Below are 21857 nucleotides of genomic sequence, written 5' to 3' on the forward strand. Positions count from 1 at the left end.
CCCCGTCAACTGATTTTTACAAAGGGTTATCAACTTAGATTGAGTACTTTTAGAAAAAACCGGGATATGACTAAAGTTACCCAACATTTTAAAGGCTGGGTTTTGCTACTGCCCAACTAAACCAGGTGTAATAGTTCTAGCCCATATGGTCTCGGCCCGGTCCATTTGAACAAAAAGTTATACCGTCGATTAAAATCGCATCAGGATAACTAGGAGACCAGTTTAATGGAGGTTTCTTCATATCAACCTTGGTCAAACAAAAATAAAGTTCAAAACTAGAGCTATAGCATTACGGCTACATTGAGCCAGGTTCGGATCATCAACAGTCACAACCGATTTAACTTCCTTCACCACGACTCTGGTTGGCTTAGCCACTCACCACCCAAAACACAAGAAATATTAATAAATATCGTCGAAGTTTCATACAACATTCACGAAAATTTACCTTGCACATAGCTCTGAGCTTTTTACATGGGCCATTACTAGGATTCTTCATCAAAACAACTTTCCGAATCCTGGTGCCTGCCTGCATGTCTATATTTAACAGCGCAAGCAACTATTTAGGGGGGAGGGGATGTTTGCTAACTCAACGGTAGAGTACTTGGCTTTTAAGTGCACTTCAATTGGTGTAGAAAAGGCTTGAAATGTTTGTGGAGAAAGTACATCTTGAGCAGATTCATGCCATCATTGCAATTACATTTAGGCTATCTTGCTTGAACCTCACCATCTTCTCCTGAAACATTAAATAAGAATTTTGGAAGAGATGCAATTCGAGGAAGATGCAACAGCAGATCGCCAAAAGAGTGTTCTTGACATGGTAGTTGTCTGCTTACTAGGAGAAACATCTTTCACACCTTTTTCTGATGCTTTCATGTCACCATGGTTTAACTGAACATCTGCCTTCTCACTAGGTTCTTCAGTGCAACTTGCCCCATTGAACTGTGAGGTCTGAACCAAAGATGGGTCTTTCTGCAGAAGGCAACAGAGTGAATTGACCCTCGACATAAGGCATTTCTCATCATCAGGAGTTGTTAATGGAGCATCACTGAGAAGGTACTGTGCCATGTCCTCCAGCATGCCCTGTGATCCATTGTCAGAGAGAGGTAGGTTCCCAGAACCCATCTGCTCAGAAATACAATGTCCAATGTGGTTCACAAGATCACTCATCGACATAGAAGGGTGTAGACATGGAGCTTTAATTTGATCCCAGTTACTTGGCCCCTTTGAATCGACCACCTCACAATTTCCACCCCCTTCAATCGCACGAGTTTCCATCACTAACATCAGCAGAGTCAGTGTGCATCTTAAAAAGAATAAATATTATTGATGATAATCACTAGCACTTATAAAAGCGCTTGAAGATCATACTTATCAACAATAAGCAGCATAGTTTCACAGGACACAGAATTTCATCGCTCTCGAGGCCAATGGTTAAACATTATGCAGGATGCTCCCATTCAAAACTAAACTAATAACCCAATTCAAAACTAATAAGTGAAGTGGAAATTATGACTAAACTAAAAACCCCATTCAAAACAAATGCCAGAGGTTTATCATACCTGAGCTCGAAGAAGGAGCTTCTCTGGACACTTGTTCCAATATTAAACCAGGATGCTCCCCTTTTTCCATCTCCAAGGAAGATGACTGTGCGGCAGATGGTGATGTTAGGTCTTGGAAGCCAGAAATAGAGGATCCCTTAAAATTCTCCACTTGGTTAAATTCATGACCTTCAGATCCATGCAGATCCTCGAAAACAGATGCTCGTGATTCAAAATAAGGGGAATCCAAAATTATCTCCGGCTGTCGGCTTAAAAAGTTCAAACGCATGTCGCACTGGAGAAGCTTCTCAAAATGTTTATTCAACAGCCCTTGTGGGCACTGCAGAAAGTGTTGCCTACGAAAAGCAGAAAGTATACTAAATTATACTGTCGCTGTAGCAAAATTAAGGACCAAACAAATTGCTGCATAAGATAAAATTCTACAAACACCAACCAAATTTAAAAAGGAAGACGCTATTTATAAGCGGAAATAATGTGCTGTAGTTATTTGAATATTTCAGTTTGAAAATGTAGCGAATACCGAGAACATAAATTTGAACAATTTTCAAACGTTTCCGTCTCTGTACAGTGATACCAGGTAATAATTGGGTGAGAACCAGAGTTTCGCCCTACCAAGTTTCAGACACACAAGAAATAACCACATTATCCACAAAAAATTGGAAACAGATTCCCATCTTATAAATCAAACAATATGAGAGAACACAACTTACTTAATGTCACTGTGGACATGAGTAATGGGTATTCAAACTTACTTAATAAATCAAACACTGATAATTGGCAGCTTACCTCGGCAAATGTAAAATCAAACACTGGTAATTGGCAGCTTACCTCAGCATATGTAAGGCAGGTAAACATACACAATCAATAGCCATGAAACAATGCAAAAAAAACAAGCATGATCGTACCTGCGTGTGCTAGCCTGTCCATCGGTAAAGTCTGATGTCGCCTGCCACAAGGTGTGCTTTCTTGGCTGAGGATTAGTCTCCTTGAAGAAAAGCGGCTGTCTGGCGAGCTGCATCACACAAACCATCAATGAATTATCGACTCAACTAGCAGGCACATGAGAGAGAAGAGGGGGGGGGGGGGGGAGGGAGAGAGAGAGAGAGGTTTACCACAACATTCAATGTCCCTGGTGCATCATCAGGACAATTAGCCCTCAGAGCTGTTATATCTGACCATTGGATCTCTATTTTGCTTTTCAACCCTCCATCAAGAACTTCCCAAACAAGCTTATGCTTAGCAAAGTAGCACTTTCCCACCAAATCACCTTCATATCTTGACTTATACTGCAGTCATACACACTATTACGATTGAAGACTCAAAAGCCATGAATATAAAGTACAAACTACCATCAAAAGTACCTCCCAAGACCCAATCCTCAGAATTGATGCATGAAAATTGGAAGCCTTCAGCTTGTCACTGGCACTCGAACTGGTGGTGCCTTTACCTTCCTTCTTTGCTGCTCCTTTCAAATCTTGATTCTGCACTGCTCCTAGAGCAGATGCACTGCCTCCGGAAAGCCGCATTTGAATTAAGTCCAAAAGCGAAGGGCTCTTCCTTAGACTCAAACCCAAAGGACTAGGTTCGCCAAGTGGGTTATATTGTGCTGGTGTGATCAGAAACGATTCTGGGCCAGAGCTCCACTGCTAATTCATCCACAAGACAATCAGAAAAATCACTATCAGATCTCTATTTCAAATAATTTTTTTTAAAAAAAATACACACAATGTTGTACGCACATAGCTCTATATATAAAAACAGATCATGATGCAAAAGAAGAGCCCAGCTAAGCAATCTCCATGATAGCCAGCTCTAGGAGATCTCCCTTCAAACCAAACCCCAACAAGACTACTAATTATTAGCAACTTCCAGTGATATACTAATTCCTTCTTGGATTGCGAATAAACACCAGAGAAACGAAATTAATAACGATTCAGTCATTGAAAGCAATTGTGGGTCTCGTACTCTCGTTACTTCCAAGGAAATCATCCAGACAGGCCAGATGATAAAACTTCTCCAATAAACCATCACATCCAACTCAAGGTATTATTAATACCTACAACAAGACGTCGAAAAAACTAAATAATTTCCTTTATTCACTTTTTCACTTTCAAAGTCACAAAACAGGCTAAAAGTTGAAGGCAAACCTGTTGAGGAGCTGGCGATGGCTTTGATCGCTTGTTGTTAGGCTCATGCTCGTCCTCTAGTGGATCCTCCACGATTTCTAACTTCACCGGCACCTTGTCCCCACGCAAAGTCGTTCCCGGCTCTGCCACGAGATGACTATGAAGATTCGCCGACTTTCTCAACTGACCCATGAAGCAAAATTTTTGTTGCGAGCACCAAGCAGGATAGAGAAATAATTCCAAACCAGAATCACGAGAAAGTAGGAAATTTCCGAAGAAAATCAGGACGGAGAGAACAAATCCAACGGGACTTATGGATGATAAAAAATCGCGGAATGACTGTTGAAACCCTAGACTAACAGTCAGCCTCTTATTGCACAGACTGGTACCAAATTTACCGAAATGCACATCGAATTGGCATTTTCAGGCGAGTGCGCTGGCAGATCGAGACGTCAGAATTAATTGGATAAGTGTGGGGACCACCGAGCCGCCTTTAAATGACGGCGATGGTTTTATGGTCTGACATGTGGCGGCGGCTGCTTAGGTTGCTTGCCACGCTACTCACCTTAGTTGACCATTTGGACTTCGTATGAGCTTTGATGCTTATCTTAATAAAAAAAAAAAAAAGGGATAAATATTATAAAAATCGCTCTATTCTGTAAAATGGATTGATCGAGCAATTTCCTTTTTTTCGGGTCATTCAAACCAGTATACTTTGAACAATAGACTCCGTTAAAAGAAGCAGGATCAACTAATGGTAACGTGACTTACAAAAATGGCTATTGCAACTCAAAAGACTGCATCAGTATTCAGTAAGGTAAAATCTGGTAAGCTGTCACCAATCACAACCTGATAACACATCAATAATCTTGAATGTAAAGATATTCTGGGGAAATTTCATGTTCTTGATCTATATTACAGGGTAATGAGGGTAATCAGAAAAAACAAAAAAAAAAGTCCTCACAATCCAGTACTAGTCCAGCTTCATGACAAGAGAGTAACTGAAACTCAAATCCCTTCAACCGGTAAAATGGGCTTGAACACCAACCATGTAGCTGATTGAAAGTTTTGCAAATGATAATCAGAAGAAGATGTAGGTTTTCAGCTTTGAATTCTTCATATCCATATGGTTTCTACGACCTTGTCAAGATTGCTATAGATTCCCACTCCAAACTACAAATGATATCCTGCATGATTAATGTACCACACCATCAGAAACACAAATCAACAATCTCAGATTTAAAACTCATACGGTGATGATTTGTTACCGAAGGGTTGTGCCGGTCGATGTCAAAGCTATTGATTGCGCAGGGTTCAGCCAAGAGCTCGATAGGTTCTTCACCTATGCAGTTGGGCACAAATTAGGTATTATGTAAGTACCAGGTTTCATGATCATAATTTGTTATTTCAGCAATAAGAACCCATCAATGCAGAAATGAAATAATATCAAGGCATTATTAACTGCCCTGCCCTGGTAAAGAGAACATTTAAGACTAGTTTCATGAAGAATGGTATACCTTGTTCAGCAACAGCAAGAATACCGTCTTCTGAGCAGATCATAGCTGGTAAGATCTGTGGGGATGTGAAGTTGCTAATGTTTGACGACTTTGTGTAGCAGTCAAAGTGAACCTCCCACACCTCACTTTCAGAGAGTGAATGAGAAGCAACCTTGTCTGTCCCGACACCAGACAGAACAATAGGCTCCTTTTGCCACCGTAGATCCCATGCAAAGACCATACCGGACGAGCCTCCGGCCTACAAACACAAGAAAACACCTTCATTGAAATTCTATTTGAAATATTAAACTTTGCAGCATTAGAAAGACCTCCATAGTAGATTATACTCTTGGATAGATTTGCCGAACTCATGCCTTTTGAAATATGTTATCCCGTTTTTAAATTTGGTTTATTCTGCAGCAGCAAACGTGAGACAAAATATTGAGTCCAACAAATCAAAGAGTCAAACCGGCTACCGAAAGAGAGAGACTCAATCTGCCCAAGGAAAGCTGTCCAACTCAATGTGTAACGCATCAGCAGCATTTGCTAGTTTACTAGGCGTGCCAGCTTTAGCGCAACGAAACTATGAACAGATGTCAAAGTGAAGCAAATAAAAAATATCCCACATATTTGGGAAGTTGCAGTGATAAATCAAAATTTATGTTCAGAACAACCATACAGAATCCCACAATGATGATGGAGAATCATGATATATGTTTGCAAGATCTCAACTTGGTAGCTTTCAAATAGTTCATCTTTGCTCACTACAGTCTAAAAGTAGGTAATCCATACATAGGAATTTCAGGATAGAAAATCTTACCAGACAAGTGTGCTTCCTAGATGAATGAATGTCAATGGAGTGAATGATACCGGAAGTTTTTCCTTGAGACCTGCAATGTGACCTCAAATGAACAATTATTCTTTCAGAGCAAACATCAAAACAAAGGCATTAATTCACTCACCAACTGCCCTTAAATTGTGAAGCTGGCGAACCAGGTTTCCTCTGATCCCACCACTGAAGACTAAACCCGAATCCACCAGTCACAAATTCGCTCGGCGACGCCCATTTCACCGCCGTGTACGACACCAAACCGTTGCTATCAAACACTCTCCGATAACTCAACTTCGAGGAGTCACCACCAATCTTCACTAAATTCACCCTCCCATCATCTCCTACGCTCACGCACTCGGCCCCATCGTCCGTCAAATCCACGCCGGAAACTGGACCCACGTGGAATCCCCCATCTCGAACCGACATTTCCCCTTCAACCATGGAGTCTCTGCAGGATAGAATATGGAGAGATCCCCCATAACTGGCGGCGGCAATGAGAGGCTTGAAAGAAGATTGTGATGTTACGAGGGACGAAATGCGCGAAGGTGGAGTCCACGAGGATCTCGGAGTCAGAATTGGGGATGGATTTGGCTTAAAAGAGTGGATTTCGACAGCAGAGGAGTCGTTATCAGAGTCAAATAGCGCAACCACAGCATACTTATCGAACGCCGCAACCGAAGGTAGCCATCGGGCGGTATCCACGTACTTACGTTGCGGGATTCTGTGGATTTCTGGTGGCTGTGGGATGCCTGAAATTGCCATTGTTAGGGTTTAATTCGATCTCCGGTCAGTCAACTAGGGTTTTTGAATTTATCGATTTGGACGACGCTCGATTACCTAAATACCCCACGACATCCCACAGTCTGACCATATTACCCTCTGTGGATTGTTTTGTCTGCAACCAACGCTACCCGCATACCCGGAATGGTTTCTTCATCAGATAACGGAAGAAATGCTAGCCATACAAGCTAGCTACCTCGTCTTCAACAAACTCATTGTTCCTTCCTCTCCTTCTCCCCTGTTTTCAAAGAGAAACAATGGCAGAAAGCGCATTTCAACATTGGCTAAAAGGAATGATTTGCCTGAGAAATCAAGGATCGATCAAAAACCCATCTTTCCATTAAAAGTTTCAAACGCTCTTCTTGCTCGATCTCTAGTTGGGGTGTTCGCTTTGGGATTCATTGATGCTGGGTACGTAAGTAACTTAACAGTTGCTTTCTTGGTTTGATTTTGTGATTCAGTCTCATTAGCACTGAATTCTATGTTTTTTCAGGTATAGTGGGGATTGGTCAAGGATCGGTGTGATCTCAAAAGAGATTGAGGACTTGCTGAAGATTGCTGCTTTTGTGATTCTTCCACTCTGTATCTTTTTCATATTCAATATCTACAATGAACAAGAATCTTGAACCTTTGATCTGAAGCATGTCAAAGTTCAATCCTTTTTTGTTTCTGTTTTGTGTATCAATGAAATATAGAATGTTCAGTCCAGTTGTTAATTATTTGGCCTAAAAAAAAAGCAATCCTTCTCGATAAAGTCGGTTGATTAGGATAAAACTCAATACTTTAGGAACTGTACGTGCATCCTTTGATGCATACGACTCAACAAAAAATCGCGAAAATAAATAAGAATCAATGTATAGATGCTAGCTATCTTTCTTTTTTTTCCTAAGAGGCTAACTTTCTATTATAAGGAAGAAAATTTTCTTCCATTTTTCAAGAAAAATGAGTTGAACTTGGGCATAACCAACAGTAACCCAGGTTTGGATAATGTAATATAACACTGAATTGTGAGTAATCGTGACCTTACATGCATTATGATGCCTAATTCAGACAATTAGAAAGGGAAATTATTTTCCAAAAAAGTTAAGCTATCTCTAATCAATCTCATATACTTAAAACCTTCCTACCTCGTCTCCTCTCTAACGCCTACGAATTCTCTTACAAAACATAGTCTACTCTAAAGTTTAAGGTTTAGATGGATATCAAGAATGTAGATTAGTCTATTGTGCATCATATTTATCAAGACGGATTGTCCTATTTTTTTGTAAAACTTATATAAAACCTAAATTTACAGAAACTGTATATACATAGCAAAATATGTATTTTTTTGACTGCTTTGTTTCACAGAATAAGAAGCACAAACTTGAGCAAAACTAACACGGTTTATAAAAGTAGTGAGCCCAACACACGCATGCACACATACAGACACTTCTTATAAAAGAGATAACTTGCACGTACTTTGCATCTAACGGTTTAGAACCATTCAGATTTTTATGTACTCTCTTTTAACAGTTTAGAATCATTCAGATTTTGATGTATTCTCTTTTAACGGTTTAGAATCATTCATACTTATTGTTTATTATTTTTTAAAAGTAAATATTGATATAACAAATTAAAGGAAAATGAGTGGATGTTCTTCTTACCCAATCAGATGATAACCCTACAGACTGTCCCTGTTGTCTCATATACTTGCCAATGACAAGATTACAATTCTAGAAAAAGCCAGATTGCTAAAAAATGTGAGCAGGAGATTGTGATGACTGATATTGATGATGATGATGATGATGATGATGAGGTGTTATAAGAAGAAATGAGAGGCTTGCAATTGCTGGGCTCTTGTAGACTAAATACTGTGTGCAAGAGAAAGCCCTTTCTGGCTCACCTTATCCTATCCATCTCTCTCTCTCAATATCCTCTTATTAGACACACACTACACACTACTCCCTCCCTCTGTCCACCCCCCAACTCTCTTTTCTTTTTCCTTTCTCACTTGCACTTTTACAGCTAAAATCCAATCTCAGTTCCATCTCAAATTAGCCTTCTTGGATTCTCTTTTCTTATTAAAAAAGAAAAAAAAAATTCTCTATTTTCAATGGGTTTTTTCCAGTGTTGATTGAATGTGCCTACTCGCATTGTTTTGTTATTGTTTGAGCATATGCTGTTTCAGGGTTTGATTTGAATTCCTGAGCTGGGTATTAGCTAGAAATGGTCAAAGTTCCTTAATTTATGTTAATTTTCTTTTCTTTTTGTCTTAAGAGTGTTGGACGGAGAGGTTCCTTTGCAGCTCTCTGTTATGCAGAGGAAATTAATTAGTCGATAAATTCAATTGGGTCTCATAGATATCATCTTCAACAGTGTAAGGCATCTGTTGCTGTATATATATATATAGCCAATCCTAGCTCTTTGTGGTGGTCCAATGGCTCCTAAACCAGGCAAGGCTAAACCACATAAAGCCAAGGGAGATAAGAAGAAGAAGGAAGAGAAAGGTGAGAATGCCATCTCTATTTACATTATTAGTTGTTCTTTTCCTTTTCCAATAAGAGTGTGTTTGTTTCCTGGGAAAGTGAAAGGAAAAGATAAGAAACGGTCATGTTTCCAGAAGTATGAACCCAGAATCTAACCTTATCTCATCAAGTTTCAATGTCTTTGTTTATACAGTTTTACCCACTGTAATCGAAATTACAGTTGAAACACCGGACGAGTCTCAAGTTACTCTCAAGGTTACACATTTTCTTTCTTTCTTTCACATCCAAAGTAGTTTCTTGTGTAATTGTCTCTCTTTAGTTTTACGTCGGGTTGGGTTTTGCCTTAATTTATGTGGATGCTAGTTTTATTGGTCCGAATTTTGACCTATATCTTTTGTCTGAAGAATAAATTTATAAATTGTCGTTCTCGAATAAAAAATATCTGACAAAGTTTGGAATGTAGGGCATATCCACAGACAGGATCCTAGATGTTAAAAAACTTCTAGCCGTACATGTTGAGACATGCCATTCGACCAACTTCTCCTTATCTCACGAGGTAATATTAACTTGCTTTTTTAACTTCTCTTGTTGAGCATGATGCATTCTCTTCTCTTAACATAGTAATTTGGACATGAGAATCGAATCTAAAACCTACCGTTTGGCCCAAGAGGAATTCACCCCACTCCCTCTCTTAACAATGATTGAATGATCTATTAACTGCCGTTGGATTCTTCTTTTTTACTTTGACATGGGCAGCATATAATTATTATTTTCTTACTTTAATGTCTAGTGATATATAGGCTGGCAATTTTGACAATATATAAAATGTTTTGATTGAACATAACGACATTAACGACCATGACTACTAGACTACTAAGGAACGTGAATCGCACAGGTTCGGGGACCCAGGCTCAAAGATTCTGTTGACATCGTGTCTCTTAAACCCTGCCACCTCAGCGTTGTTCAAGGTAAAAAAAAATCGCATCCAACGGCAGACTATCACACATCCACATTATCATACAGTACACCACCACCAGTGGATTACCATACCCGTTATCACTTTTTTTAATTTTGTTTTACTATTTTTTAAAATTTGTTAATTGTCGCAGAGGACTACACAGAAGAGCAAGCCGTCGCCCACGTCCGTCGCCTCCTCGATATCGTCGCCTGCACCACCTCCTTCGGCCCCACCTCCTCTTCCCCCAAAACGCCCGGTCCTTCCAATTCTAAAGAAACCGGTTCAATTAAGGAATCAGCTTCCGGTTACCCCGAGAGCCAAGCCACGCAGGATTCCGGTCCAGAGAGCGGAAGTGGACCAGATGCAGAGGCCAATAAGAAACCGGCCGGAGCAGGGGGGCAAATTAGCCCGAAGGACAGGGCCTCCGCAGTGTCATTGTGTCCGCCGCTGCGTCTCGGTCAGTTCTATGAATTCTTCTCGTTCTCGAATCTCACGCCGCCTGTGCAATGTGAGTATCTTCTCCGTGCCTCTGTTTCCTCACGAAATATTTGCGTTCCTACGATCGTTGCTCGTGTACATAGGAAATATGGGAGTATGTGCGTGAATTGTTTTTCGAGTTGTTTATGATTGGTTTTCTGTGGTAGATATTCGAAAATCAACTCGACCATTCTTGGAGGATAAATTGGAAGAAGATTTCTTTCAGATTGATGTAAGGGATCCATCCTTCGATCCTTTCTATCAATTTTGCTTACTCGAATATTAATGATACATTCAATTTTGTTCAGATTCGAGTTTGCAGTGGGAAGCCAACCACTATCGTAGCTTCACGAAAAGGGTTCTATCCTGCTGGGAAACGGGCTCTTTTGTGCCACTCCCTGGTTAGTCTGCTGCAGCAAACAAGCAGGGTGTTTGATGCAGTAAGTCTATTTTTATTCTTATGTTTTGATTGATACTTGTGTTATGTTTCCTGACAAATTTCTCATCCTCTAACCATCTTTTCATCTTCTTTTATTTTTTGGATTTTAATGGACCAAAATTGTGTCCTTGCAGGCATACAAGACTCTTATGAAAGCTTTCACTGAGCACAATAAAGTATGTCAACTTCTCTATTTATTTTTGCTTGTAGTGAAGAATCAGATGAGACGGTTGAGTATTGATATTTGTTTTATTTCAGTTCGGAAATCTGCCTTATGGCTTTCGTGCCAATACGTGGGTTGTCCCTCCATTTGTTGCTGAGAACCCATCTGTTTTCCCTTCACTGCCCGTGGAAGATGAAAATTGGGGAGGAAATGGGGGTGGACAAGGGAGAGGCGGTAAACATGATTACAGGCCTTGGGCTAAAGAATTTGCGATTCTGGCTGCTATGCCTTGTAAAACTGCAGAGGAAAGGCAAATCCGGGATCGCAAAGCATTCTTGCTACACAATTTATTTGTCGACGTTTCTGTTTTCAAAGCAGTTGCAGCAATCAAGAATATCATTGAAAATAAGCTATCCTGCCTAAATGATTCCACTGCTCCAGTTTTACTCGAGGAAAAGGTTGGAGATTTGAATATTAAGGTTATGAGAGATATGCCTGATGCAAGTAGAAAATTGGACTGTAAAAGTGATGGAAGCCAGGTTCTAGAAATGTCAAAGGAAGAGCTTGCCCAGAGAAATTTGCTAAAAGGCATAACTGCTGATGAAAGTGCTGCAGTTCATGTGGGTGAAAAATGCTTGCTTGGAATGCTTTAATAGTTCTTCAAAGCTGGATGTTTTAATTGCTGACGCCACCTTCTGGTTTGCAGGATACTTGTACTTTAGGTGTTGTGATTGTTAGACATTGTGGATACACCGCTGTTGTAAAAGTTTCAGGTGAAGTGAATTTTGATGGAAATCCTATTCCACAAGACATTGACATTGAAGACCAGCGTGAAGGAGGTGCCAATGCTTTGAATGTCAACAGGTTAGTTAGTTGTCTTGAGCTTATTTGTCATCATGCAATATGAGACCAAGAAACATCTTAATTACATATGAGCATGCTACTTCTCCCTTGTACTCTTCTCACTTATAAGAGCACAATCACAGACATGCACTAGTTATCATTAGCCGCCTTGTTGAGATGTATTGCAAGTTACCATTCAAAAAAATGCAGGTTACCAGTATCTTTGTTCACAGTTTGTACCTTTGGACAGAGTTTGCAGAAGCTTTTGGTGTAATAAGGAAATATCACCAATCTTTCTTGATAGGGCATTTACATGCGTTTTGCAGATGTACAATACATTTAAACAAAGACTGCAAAATGCACAAATTAATAATGAGAATGAATGTGGATGTAGAGTCAATCTCATGTGTCATGTGAAGGAAACTTGGAGTCTGACTTCCATCATCTTGGCTATCAAAATAAAAGCAAAATCCATAGATTGATTCCTGGTATCATGTGCAGTGTGTAGAGAGACATTAGGAAGCTAACTGTAATTGGCTTCTAATGTTAATTCTGGTGTTTGGTTATCACCTTTCAGCTTGAGAATGCTATTGCACAAGTATTCTACACCACAATTTTCCAGTACAGGACAGCGCCTGCAGAGTGCAGAAATGGAAAATTTGTGTTCCGCTAGGTCTTTGGTGAGGAAAATCCTGGAGGATAGTTTACTGAAGTTGCAGACAGATCCCACTACGTACAAAAACTCGTCCATCAGATGGGAGCTAGGAGCATGTTGGGTGCAACATTTGCAAAATCAGGCATCAGGAAAAACTGAGGCAAGAAAAAGTGAAGAGACTAAGCTTGAGCCTGCAGTGAAGGGCCTTGGAAAGCAAGGTGCACTGCTAAAGGATATTTGTAGGAAAGCAGATGTCAGAAACAGCAAAAATGAATTAGGTAAGGAAGTTCCAGCGGGGAACACTGATGCGAACCACAAGTCATATACTGTCAATCATAAGGAATTGGAAAAACAAGAGGGGGAAATGGAAATGCTGTGGAAAAAAATGGTTCCTGAAGCAGCATATTTACGGCTTAAAGAATCAGAAACTGGTCTTCACCTCAAGGTATGCTTATTGTTTCCACATGAATAAGTGCATTATTTGTACACAAATAATTGTGCTTTTATTCTGAAAACAGTTTTTTAACACTCATGTAGGTAAGTCATCACCACTGGCATTTACCTGAAGTTTTTGAGTGTTGACGAGTCCTTGTTTATACTTATTCTGCTGCTATAACCAGAATAGACGACGCAATTTGAAAGATTGACTCTTTTATTTCCTTGTCTGCTTTGTACTTAATTTGACTTTCGTTTGGCCTGGCAAACTTCTTGTGACAGTCACCTGAGGATCTAATCGAAATGGCACATCAATACTATGCTGACACTGCTCTTCCAAAACTGGTGGGTTCCTAACCAATAAACTCTTCTTTTAAAAAATATTATTATTATTGTGCTCCTGAGATGGTTGGGTGGCTTCAAATTTAATAGGTGGCAGATTTTGGATCTCTTGAGCTTTCTCCAGTTGATGGCAGGACTTTAACAGATTTTATGCATACTAGGGGCTTGCAAATGCGTTCCTTGGGGCGTGTGGTAACTTTCTCAAATTTCTTTGTTCTGTAGAATTTTCTTTCTTCTCCTGTCACCCAGTAATCAAGTTGGATTGTGCCTCCTTTTAAAGAACTTCTATCCTGGGAATGTGGTTGGGTTTGGCGTCAGAGAGAACCAACTCAGATGTGCAGACTGGCTGGCCTTTCATTTTGAAACTCTGTCTGGGGCATTACTTTTCCACTGCCTAGGGAATCTTTTAGCTTTATTAGGGATGTTTAGTCCTGGAAAACCTTGGTCTTGTCTTGGTTGTTGAGTTGTTATTCGCAGCAGAGGTCAGCCCATCCCTCCACCCAAAAATTTTTTAAAACAAAAATGAAAGAAAGAAAGAAAGGGAGAATAAATTATTTTAGTGAAATATCTTCAAATTCACTGTTGACTCTTATGTCTTTCTGAGTACATTAATTAATTCACTAGGGCAGTAGTGACTTGAGTTCCTGAAACTTATGCTAGCTGTTCTTACAAGTTGTTATATCTCTATTCTTTAGGTATTGCTATATGTATGTAGAGAAATGTATATGCAATCCTGTTGTTTTCACTTTTCACCAACAAAAAGGTTTACTTTCTCTATCAAAATGTTACTGGGGATATATGTAGGCAGCTGATTGAGACCTTTCTGTCTTATTACTTCTATCAATATAGGTTGAACTTGCAGACAAGCTTCCTCATGTGCAATCGCTCTGTATACATGAGATGATCATTCGAGCCTACAAACACATATTGCAAGCTGTTGTATCTGCAGTTGAGAATGCCGGGGACCTCGCTTCATCAATAGCATCATGTTTAAATATATTGTTGGGAACCACACCAGTTGAGAATGCTGAAGCAGATGTTGATAAACTAAAATGGAAGTGGGTGGAAACCTTCCTCTTGAAGAGGTTTGGGTGGTGTTGGAAAAATGAAAGCTACGAGGACCTGAGAAAGTATGCTATCCTTCGTGGTCTGTCCCACAAGGTACAATGATGGATCCATTTGCTATGTTTCTAAGGTATTACAGACATTCCTTCGGTTCTTAGTTGAATTTATCTTCTTTTCGTTTCCTTTTTTTCCAGGTTGGACTTGAGCTTGTTCCAAGGGACTATGATATGGACCATTCAAATCCTTTTAGGAGGTCAGATATCATAAGCATGGTCCCTGTATATAAGGTAAAATACATAATGGTTTACAAAGTGGGGAATTGGGGATTGAATGGTCTTGTAGTATGTTACATTAAGTTGACAATATTTTTGTAATTTGATAATATTTTGTCGTTCCCATAGCATGTTGCATGTTCCTCTGCTGATGGGCGCACACTATTGGAGTCATCAAAAACTTCCTTGGATAAAGGTAAATTGGAGGATGCAGTAAACTATGGCACTAAGGTATGAGATAACTTCTCCAATTTTTGACATTCAAAAAATTTTCAGACATTGTACAAATGATAGAACTAAATTTCTTATTGATCTTGAAGGCACTCTCAAAACTTGTGTCGGTTTGTGGTCCTTATCATCGAATGACAGCTGGAGCATATAGTCTTTTGGCTGTTGTTTTGTATCATACTGGAGACTTTAATCAGGTGGGTATTCTTAACTCTAAAGCTCTTCTATCTAGGCATTGGATGAGTAGTGATTCATAGCACATGTTGTGATTTCATTCTTTGTATTTAGGCGACCATTTATCAGCAGAAGGCTTTGGATATTAATGAGAGGGAGCTTGGACTTGACCATCCTGATACCATGAAAAGTTATGGGGATCTTGCTGTCTTCTACTATCGTCTTCAACATACAGAGTTAGCCTTGAAGTATTACATATATTCCTAATCAGAGTATCTTTCTTGGATGATTTCAATTTGTTTTGATGTTTCTGTCACTGCTTTTGTGTAGTTAAATGTTTAAAATATGCCTGCAGTAACATGACTAATTTCTTCAGCTTCTTAGGCTTTAAGTTCAATGATTGAAAAGACAATTGCAAGCAATGGAGGAAAGAAGAGGAAATGTTATGGATTTAATATTTGCATTTGAGATATTATAGCTCAGCTTCTTTTCAGTTTGGTGAAAATTAAGAAGAAATTTCACAGATTTAATATTTGGAGTCTTTTTTTTACTTTCACTAATTAATATTTTCCTTAAAATGATCCTGTATGACCTAGAGAAAAAATTGCTTCACTGCAACCTCGGAGTCACTACTTCAAACACATGGATCAGATCATGGTGAACTTGAGATGTAGCTCATGGATCTATTATACCTCAGTAGTTAGTTTGATGAAAATGATTTCATTTTCTAATGTGTACTCAAGCTTTCAATATTTATACTATCTGCATTCCAAAACTATTATACCAGTTGTAAACACATTGACACTGTCAAATTTTCTGATTGATCAAATAATCTTTTCATGGCTCCCAGATCATATTGTTTCCAAACACAAATGTTCTTATTCACGGCATATAACATATTCGTCTTCGAAATAAAACTATATTTTAATTGGAGGCGGTTATTCATTTTTTTGTGGTGACCATCATTATACATTTATTCTGGAGCATCTTTTCTGAATTTCTTAAAAAAATCCTTTGTTGGGAAAAGATACTTGTTGGTAATTAATATTCATATTATATTTTGATTGATATACTGCAAAAAAAAATAATAAAATACACTAGTAGTTGATAAATTTATGTTTGTGTCCACATATTATGACATTCTTTTCACTTGAAAAATCTAATTTTTTCCCCTCTAATATATTTCACAAAAACACTTGTAGCACACATTCAATAACGCTTTTGATTTCCATGCAATGTTCCATAATTTCAGGTATGTCAACCGTGCACTGTATCTTTTGCATTTAACATGTGGGCCTTCTCATCCAAATACGGCTGCTACCTATATCAACGTAGCGATGATGGAAGAAGGTTTGGGAAATGTCCATGTTGCTCTTAGATACCTCCATGAGGCTCTAAAGTGTAACCAAAGGTTACTTGGTGCTGATCACATACAGGTACATTTTCTCCACCCTTACATCTTGCATGCAGTTGTTTGTATGAGTATTTTGATACATCAAGGTTATTGCTTTCGTCCATTACAATTTCGAAGTAGGATTAAAAGTTGAAAACATATTCAATATGGCTGTGACTTTTTCTTTTTAGCTAATTGCTTGAACTACACGATCGGAGTCCAGATTTGCAGATTGTCACCCGAATTCTTTTCACTTTAACTTATCCAACCTAAATTACAGCAATACTGAAGATGGTTAAAGTTTTTGTTAGAACTCCTTACCAGATTCAAACATCAAGTAATTTGTTAGCTAGCAATGCTAAAGTTTTTGTTGAATTCATTTTGGTTGCTTCCTTGAAGCGAGCAAGACAATATTGTTCTTTGTATTGAGCTTGATGAAGACCCAAGTAATTTTGGTTTTCTGCAATGGTTTCTGGATTTCCTTTTCTGCACCAAGCAATTAAATTTAAGTGGGTACAGATTAAGAAGTTGATATTAGGGTAAGAAATGGCTTTTTGGCAAATTCAGAGTTCAATATTTTTGTGGGAAGAATGGTTATTCCAACTAAATGTTGAGTGAACTTCAATCTGAGAAACTGTTACATAAAATGCTTTGGGGTCGTCCAACGACCAAGTTTTACTGAATAAACCATAAAATGAGATTGTTACTAGAGCTGGTAATATACTTATAAACAAGCATGGTGGAAGTGTGATTGGGTGAGATAATGGCCTGGTGGGTTCTATGCCAGTTAAATTTGATAGACATGTTGGTTTAAAAAAAAAAGAAGATTATTCCTAGCTTATTAATCTCGAGCATTCTTTCTACACCTCTACACCTGGCCAAAAAATCCCCAATCATAGATAATTTTTTTTTTCATTTATTCAGCATCTTGTGAACTCAATCCTGCTCCTTGTATTATACGCGAGGCTTGTATTCTTCTGTATTTCACCCACCTTGGTTTCTTCAGACTGCTGCCAGCTACCATGCTATAGCGATTGCTCTCTCATTGATGGAAGCATACTCCTTAAGTGTTCAGCATGAGCAAACTACCCTTCAGATACTGCGGGCCAAACTTGGGTCTGAGGATCTACGTACACAAGTATGATCAATTTCATCGTAAAACAATCAAGGCTTGTTTAGTATGGCAATTTATTCTACACATGTAAACAACAAACTTTTTTAGGATGCGACTGCATGGCTTGAGTACTTTGAAGCCAAGGCTCTTGAGCAGCAAGAAGCTGCACGCAATGGTACTCCAAAGCCTGATGCCTCAATCTCCAGTAAAGGTCATTTAAGGTAATTATTAAGAATGTTATTATCAGTTTCAGATTAATCCCTATAGTTCAGTACGGAAAAGAAAGTCTGTTATATTATATGGACTACTGGAAGCATGTATTCAAATTGTTAATTGTATGTGCCCAGTGCATGCTTATCTTCATTTAGCCTGCCTTCTGTTGGCATAATTATTTATGCCGACTCATGATGGGTGTACATGATTCATCATAAAAGTTAACCCATTTGTAGTCATGTCAAATGCAGTTAATATGATTATCATATGATGTTCTTAGCATATGCTTTGATGGCTTTTTCCTGTGTGTTGCTGTGGGCCATTGGTTACCTAAAATGTATGCTGCTATGTTATCTAAATGTTATTGAATGAATCATAAGCTTTTGAGAACATCTTAGCATCCTTACATTTGCACAAGGGGCAAGGGGCAAGGTTCTATTCCCCCTCCCTTAAAAAATTAAGAATACAACCTCATAACTTAGCAAAAAACAAAAAGAAAGAGAATTTCTTAGGAAAAGTAATTATTGTTTGAAGTTTGAGATTGCAATTTTCTTCTATTTACTCTGATCTTACTTTATGCTTACAACAAAATGTAAATTTTCAATGTCTTGGGTCAGTGTTTCAGACCTGTTGGATTATATAACCCCTGATGCAGATGTGAAAGCAAGGGAAGCCCAAAAGAAAGCCCGTGCAAAGGTCAGGAACCCCTAATTTTCTTTTTTGTAGATTGAATTTTATTAATCCTCTCTTTTTTTACCCCTCATTTATGAAAGAAACTGATAATTATTAACCCCTCTTGTAGCAGGTTAAAGACAAAACCGGACTTAACTTGGATACAATCTCAAATGAATATCAGAAGGATGAAACATTGTCACCAACTTATCCCACAGTGCAGAATTCAAGTGATAAAGAAAATAAATCTGAAATTCGATTATCTGAACCCATCGACAAAAATCCTGAACCAAGTTATGCAGATCAGTCAACATTGAATGCTGATATGGTGCAAGATGACAATTCAGATGAGGGATGGCAAGAGGCTGTTCCCAGAGGTCGCACACAAACTGGTCGCAAGACTTCTAGTTCAAGAAAGTCAAGTCTACCTAAACTGAATACTAATTTCATGAACATATCCCAGCCATCAAGATACCATGGGAAACCCAATAATTTCACTTCTCCAAATGCTGCTTCGAATGAAAATGCTGTCCCTATCCATTCTGTTACCAAAAAGTTTGTTAAAAGTGCAAGCTCCAGTCCGAAGCCAAATAACCGTAGTATCTCATCTGGTGGAGCAGAGAAATTGGCTAACCCAAAGTCTGCACCAGCTAGCCCAGCTTCAGCTGATCAAGTTGTCAAGTCTGATTCAATTTCAACAGCAAGTTCAATCAATGTACAGGCAGCTGGAAAGCTTTTCTCCTACAAAGAAGTTGCTTTGGCTCCACCAGGAACAATTGTGAAGGCAGTGGCTGAACAGTTGCCAAAGGGAAATATTCCCACGGATCCAAACCCTTTGGTGAGGCACGAGACAGCTGCCTCTGAGATGGTTTTGGGCAAGCTGGCAACACCAAAGGATTCAGAGGAAGAAGTTCAAAAGCCAATAGAAGAAAACCAGCCCCTTCTTTCTGGGGAGGAGAAAAAGGGCCCTATTGATGAAGAGAAAAAAACAAACTTGGGGGATCCAGTGGCAAGAGAGCTCATGGATGAGATAAAGAATGCCACTGTTAATAACATTGAAACTGAAAGTGGAACAATGGAAGTAAATTATGCTGATGCCGAAGTTACTGAAACAGAAACTCCTAGTGTCGTAGTCTCAGAAGTTGAGAATTTAGATAACATGATGGATTCGAGCACTATTGGCCCTGGCAGTGAAGGCTTGGAAGCAAGAAAAGCTTCCCCTGATCTAGAACCTCTATCTGTACAAACTGAAAATGCAACCTTATTGCCAGTTAAAGATGCTTCTAGTCTAAATGGAAAGAAGGTGGATGAAAGTTTATATGATCTAGCCACTGGCTGTATGGGTACTAAAGCATCGCCTACTGAACGAGAAAAACACGATGAAACAGAAGCTGCAAAGGAGACAACCAAGAAGCTCTCTGCAGAAGCACCACCTTTCAATCCATCTATGATTCCTGTTTTTGGCTCGGTTAATGTTCTAGGATTCAAAGATTATGGAGGAATTCTGCCCCCGCCAGTGAACATTCCTCCTATCATTGCAGTTAATCCTGTCCGTAGATCCCCTAATCAATCTGCAACTGCTAGAGTTCCATACGGTCCCAGGCTGTCTGGTGGATATAACAGATCTGGGAATCGGGGTCCACGTAACAAAGTGGGCTTCCGTAATGGTGAACATACTGGAGATGGAAATCCCTTGAGCCCTCCAAGAATAATGAACCCTCATGCGGCTGAATTTGTACCTGGCCAACCTTGGGTTCCCAATGGCTATCCAGTTTCTCCCGATGGCTTTATGACTAGCCCAAATGATGTTCCGGTGTCTCCAAATGGTTATCCCATATCCTTAAATGGAAGTCCAGTATCAATAAATGGATATCCAACATCACTGAATGGTATTCCAATTACCCAAAACGGGTTCCCTGTAAACCCAATCAATTCAGTAGAATCACCTACGGTTGATACTGTTGAAATTTGTGGTGAAACCAAAAATGTAGCTGCAGCAGAGGAGGGTGGTACCGATGATCCCTTGATGCAAGTTGAAGTTCAAGAACACTCAAGTGAGGAAGAAGCGCAAGAAAATCATGATGGAAATGATCATCCCCAACTTGACCAAGTGCCACCTGTCATGGGAGTGGCCAATAGTAATGTGGTAAAAGGACCCTGCAGTGACATACCAGCTGAGGAAAAACCAAGCAAGTGTTGGGGAGATAATCATGATGGAAATGCTCATCCTGAACTTGACCAAGTGCCAACCGTCATGGGAGTAGCCGATAATAATGCAGTAAAAGAACCCAGCAGCGACATACCAGTCGAGGAAAAACCAAGCAAGTGTTGGGGAGATTATAGTGATAATGAAGCTGAGATCGTTGAGGTTACAAGTTGAAGGAAGATTTTGAATTTTTGTTAAGATGCTAAGTCATACTTTTGCAGGGTAGGCAGAATCGCTCTGGAAGGCAAGAGAAATGCTAATGAACTTGGAGTCCTAGGAGGAGGAGATGCCTAGATGACCAGAAGAGTTCATTGTAAGAAACGCCTTACATTACTGACAGTAAATACAGGCATGTGAATAGTTACTGATGCGGTTTGTTTTGCCTCTTTGAGATAGAGGAATCGTTAAGAGGCTGGTATGTGGAAAGAAACATACCACAACCATGAAAGGATCGGTTGAGTGATTCATTGGCACTTTAATAATCTTTTTGTTAATATTTGTAATATAGTTTTGGTGGATTGTCAGTTTAAAAAATAGAACTTAGGAGAATTTCTACTTTCAGAATCTCTGAATGGTGATCACTACATTAAAGGCCTTCAGCAATAAAGCTTTCATTTTCTTGGATGTACAGAAAAACTTTTTGCAGATGATTAGTCATCCGACTAATTCTGGAATGGAAGGTAGCTCTTATAGATCCATGCTTACTAATAGTCCAGGTTTGATTACTTAGTGGGTTGTTAGATCTCTCTTATGGCAGATCAAAGCGAAAAGTTTAATCCGATGAGAAATCAAGTATTTCTGGGATTTAAGTACCAACAGGAGGATATAAATATGTGTGGATGCCCCCTGTGAAGTGATGAAACAGCATGTGATGCAGAGATAACCCCTGAGAATCCCATGATGAGGAAGAAATGCCCTAAACCATGGGAAACTGGGAGCAGCCAGAGCTG

The 21857-nt window shown here is 39.2% G+C and overlaps 3 protein-coding genes and 1 pseudogene across 5 annotated transcripts; 2 read left to right on the forward strand and 2 right to left on the reverse strand.

Moving 5' to 3' along the window:
• Window positions 1-375: 375 nt before the first annotated feature.
• LOC120006372 lies at window positions 376-4113 on the reverse strand (annotated as a pseudogene).
• Window positions 4114-4498: 385 nt separating this feature from the next.
• On the reverse strand, window positions 4499-6848 carry LOC120004785 (nuclear pore complex protein NUP43). Of its 2 annotated transcripts, none has more exons than XM_038854082.1 (5): window positions 6144-6848; window positions 6002-6083; window positions 5203-5440; window positions 4954-5027; window positions 4499-4872 (listed from the first exon to the last, which is right to left on the reverse strand). In XM_038854082.1, exons 1-5 carry the CDS (start codon window positions 6773-6775, stop codon window positions 4819-4821), a joined length of 1080 nt encoding a protein of 359 aa, XP_038710010.1. In that variant the 5' UTR covers window positions 6776-6848; the 3' UTR covers window positions 4499-4818. The 2 variants fall into 2 exon arrangements, with proteins under 2 accessions (XP_038710010.1, XP_038710011.1); XM_038854083.1 differs by having other exon boundaries at window positions 6002-6071; window positions 6144-6832.
• Window positions 6849-6925: 77 nt separating this feature from the next.
• On the forward strand, window positions 6926-7496 carry LOC120004787. Its single transcript, XM_038854084.1, has 2 exons — window positions 6926-7204; window positions 7287-7496. The coding sequence occupies exons 1-2, from the start codon at window positions 6966-6968 to the stop codon at window positions 7417-7419; spliced, it is 372 nt and encodes a 123-aa protein (XP_038710012.1). The 5' UTR covers window positions 6926-6965; the 3' UTR covers window positions 7420-7496.
• Window positions 7497-8650: 1154 nt separating this feature from the next.
• On the forward strand, window positions 8651-21543 carry LOC120005368 (protein TSS-like). Of its 2 annotated transcripts, none has more exons than XM_038854967.1 (23): window positions 8651-9279; window positions 9452-9513; window positions 9722-9814; window positions 10154-10226; window positions 10368-10724; window positions 10861-10925; window positions 11002-11133; window positions 11267-11308; window positions 11391-11915; window positions 12002-12159; window positions 12716-13238; window positions 13511-13573; window positions 13661-13762; window positions 14420-14731; window positions 14830-14922; window positions 15037-15138; window positions 15228-15332; window positions 15424-15557; window positions 16562-16745; window positions 17709-17840; window positions 17925-18037; window positions 18647-18725; window positions 18832-21543. In XM_038854967.1, the coding sequence occupies exons 1-23, from the start codon at window positions 9210-9212 to the stop codon at window positions 21079-21081; spliced, it is 5769 nt and encodes a 1922-aa protein (XP_038710895.1). In that variant the 5' UTR covers window positions 8651-9209; the 3' UTR covers window positions 21082-21543. The 2 variants fall into 2 exon arrangements, with proteins under 2 accessions (XP_038710895.1, XP_038710897.1); XM_038854969.1 differs by having other exon boundaries at window positions 9210-9279; window positions 18835-21543.
• The last annotated feature ends 314 nt before the right edge of the window (window positions 21544-21857 follow it).

Source organism: Tripterygium wilfordii, chromosome 9 (assembly GCF_013401445.1).
Source record: "Tripterygium wilfordii isolate XIE 37 chromosome 9, ASM1340144v1, whole genome shotgun sequence".
Lineage (NCBI taxonomy): Eukaryota > Viridiplantae > Streptophyta > Magnoliopsida > Celastrales > Celastraceae > Tripterygium > Tripterygium wilfordii.

Excerpts from the sequence above, each read along its gene's own strand:
- LOC120004785 (XM_038854082.1), bottom strand. The coding sequence starts at position 6,775 with ATGGCAATTTCAGGCATCCCACAGCCACCAGAAATCCACAGAATCCCG. Across the intron at positions 5,028-5,202 it reads TCTTGCTGTTGCTGAACAAG|GTGAAGAACCTATCGAGCTC; the intron begins GTATACCATTCT and ends CCAACTGCATAG. Across the intron at positions 4,873-4,953 it reads TCGACCGGCACAACCCTTCG|GATATCATTTGTAGTTTGGA; the intron begins GTAACAAATCAT and ends TTAATCATGCAG.
- LOC120004787 (XM_038854084.1), top strand. The coding sequence starts at position 6,966 with ATGCTAGCCATACAAGCTAGCTACCTCGTCTTCAACAAACTCATTGTT. Across the intron at positions 7,205-7,286 it reads TTGGGATTCATTGATGCTGG|GTATAGTGGGGATTGGTCAA; the intron begins GTACGTAAGTAA and ends ATGTTTTTTCAG.
- LOC120005368 (XM_038854967.1), top strand. The coding sequence starts at position 9,210 with ATGGCTCCTAAACCAGGCAAGGCTAAACCACATAAAGCCAAGGGAGAT. Across the intron at positions 9,514-9,721 it reads AGTCTCAAGTTACTCTCAAG|GGCATATCCACAGACAGGAT; the intron begins GTTACACATTTT and ends TTTGGAATGTAG. Across the intron at positions 12,160-12,715 it reads AATGCTTTGAATGTCAACAG|CTTGAGAATGCTATTGCACA; the intron begins GTTAGTTAGTTG and ends ATCACCTTTCAG.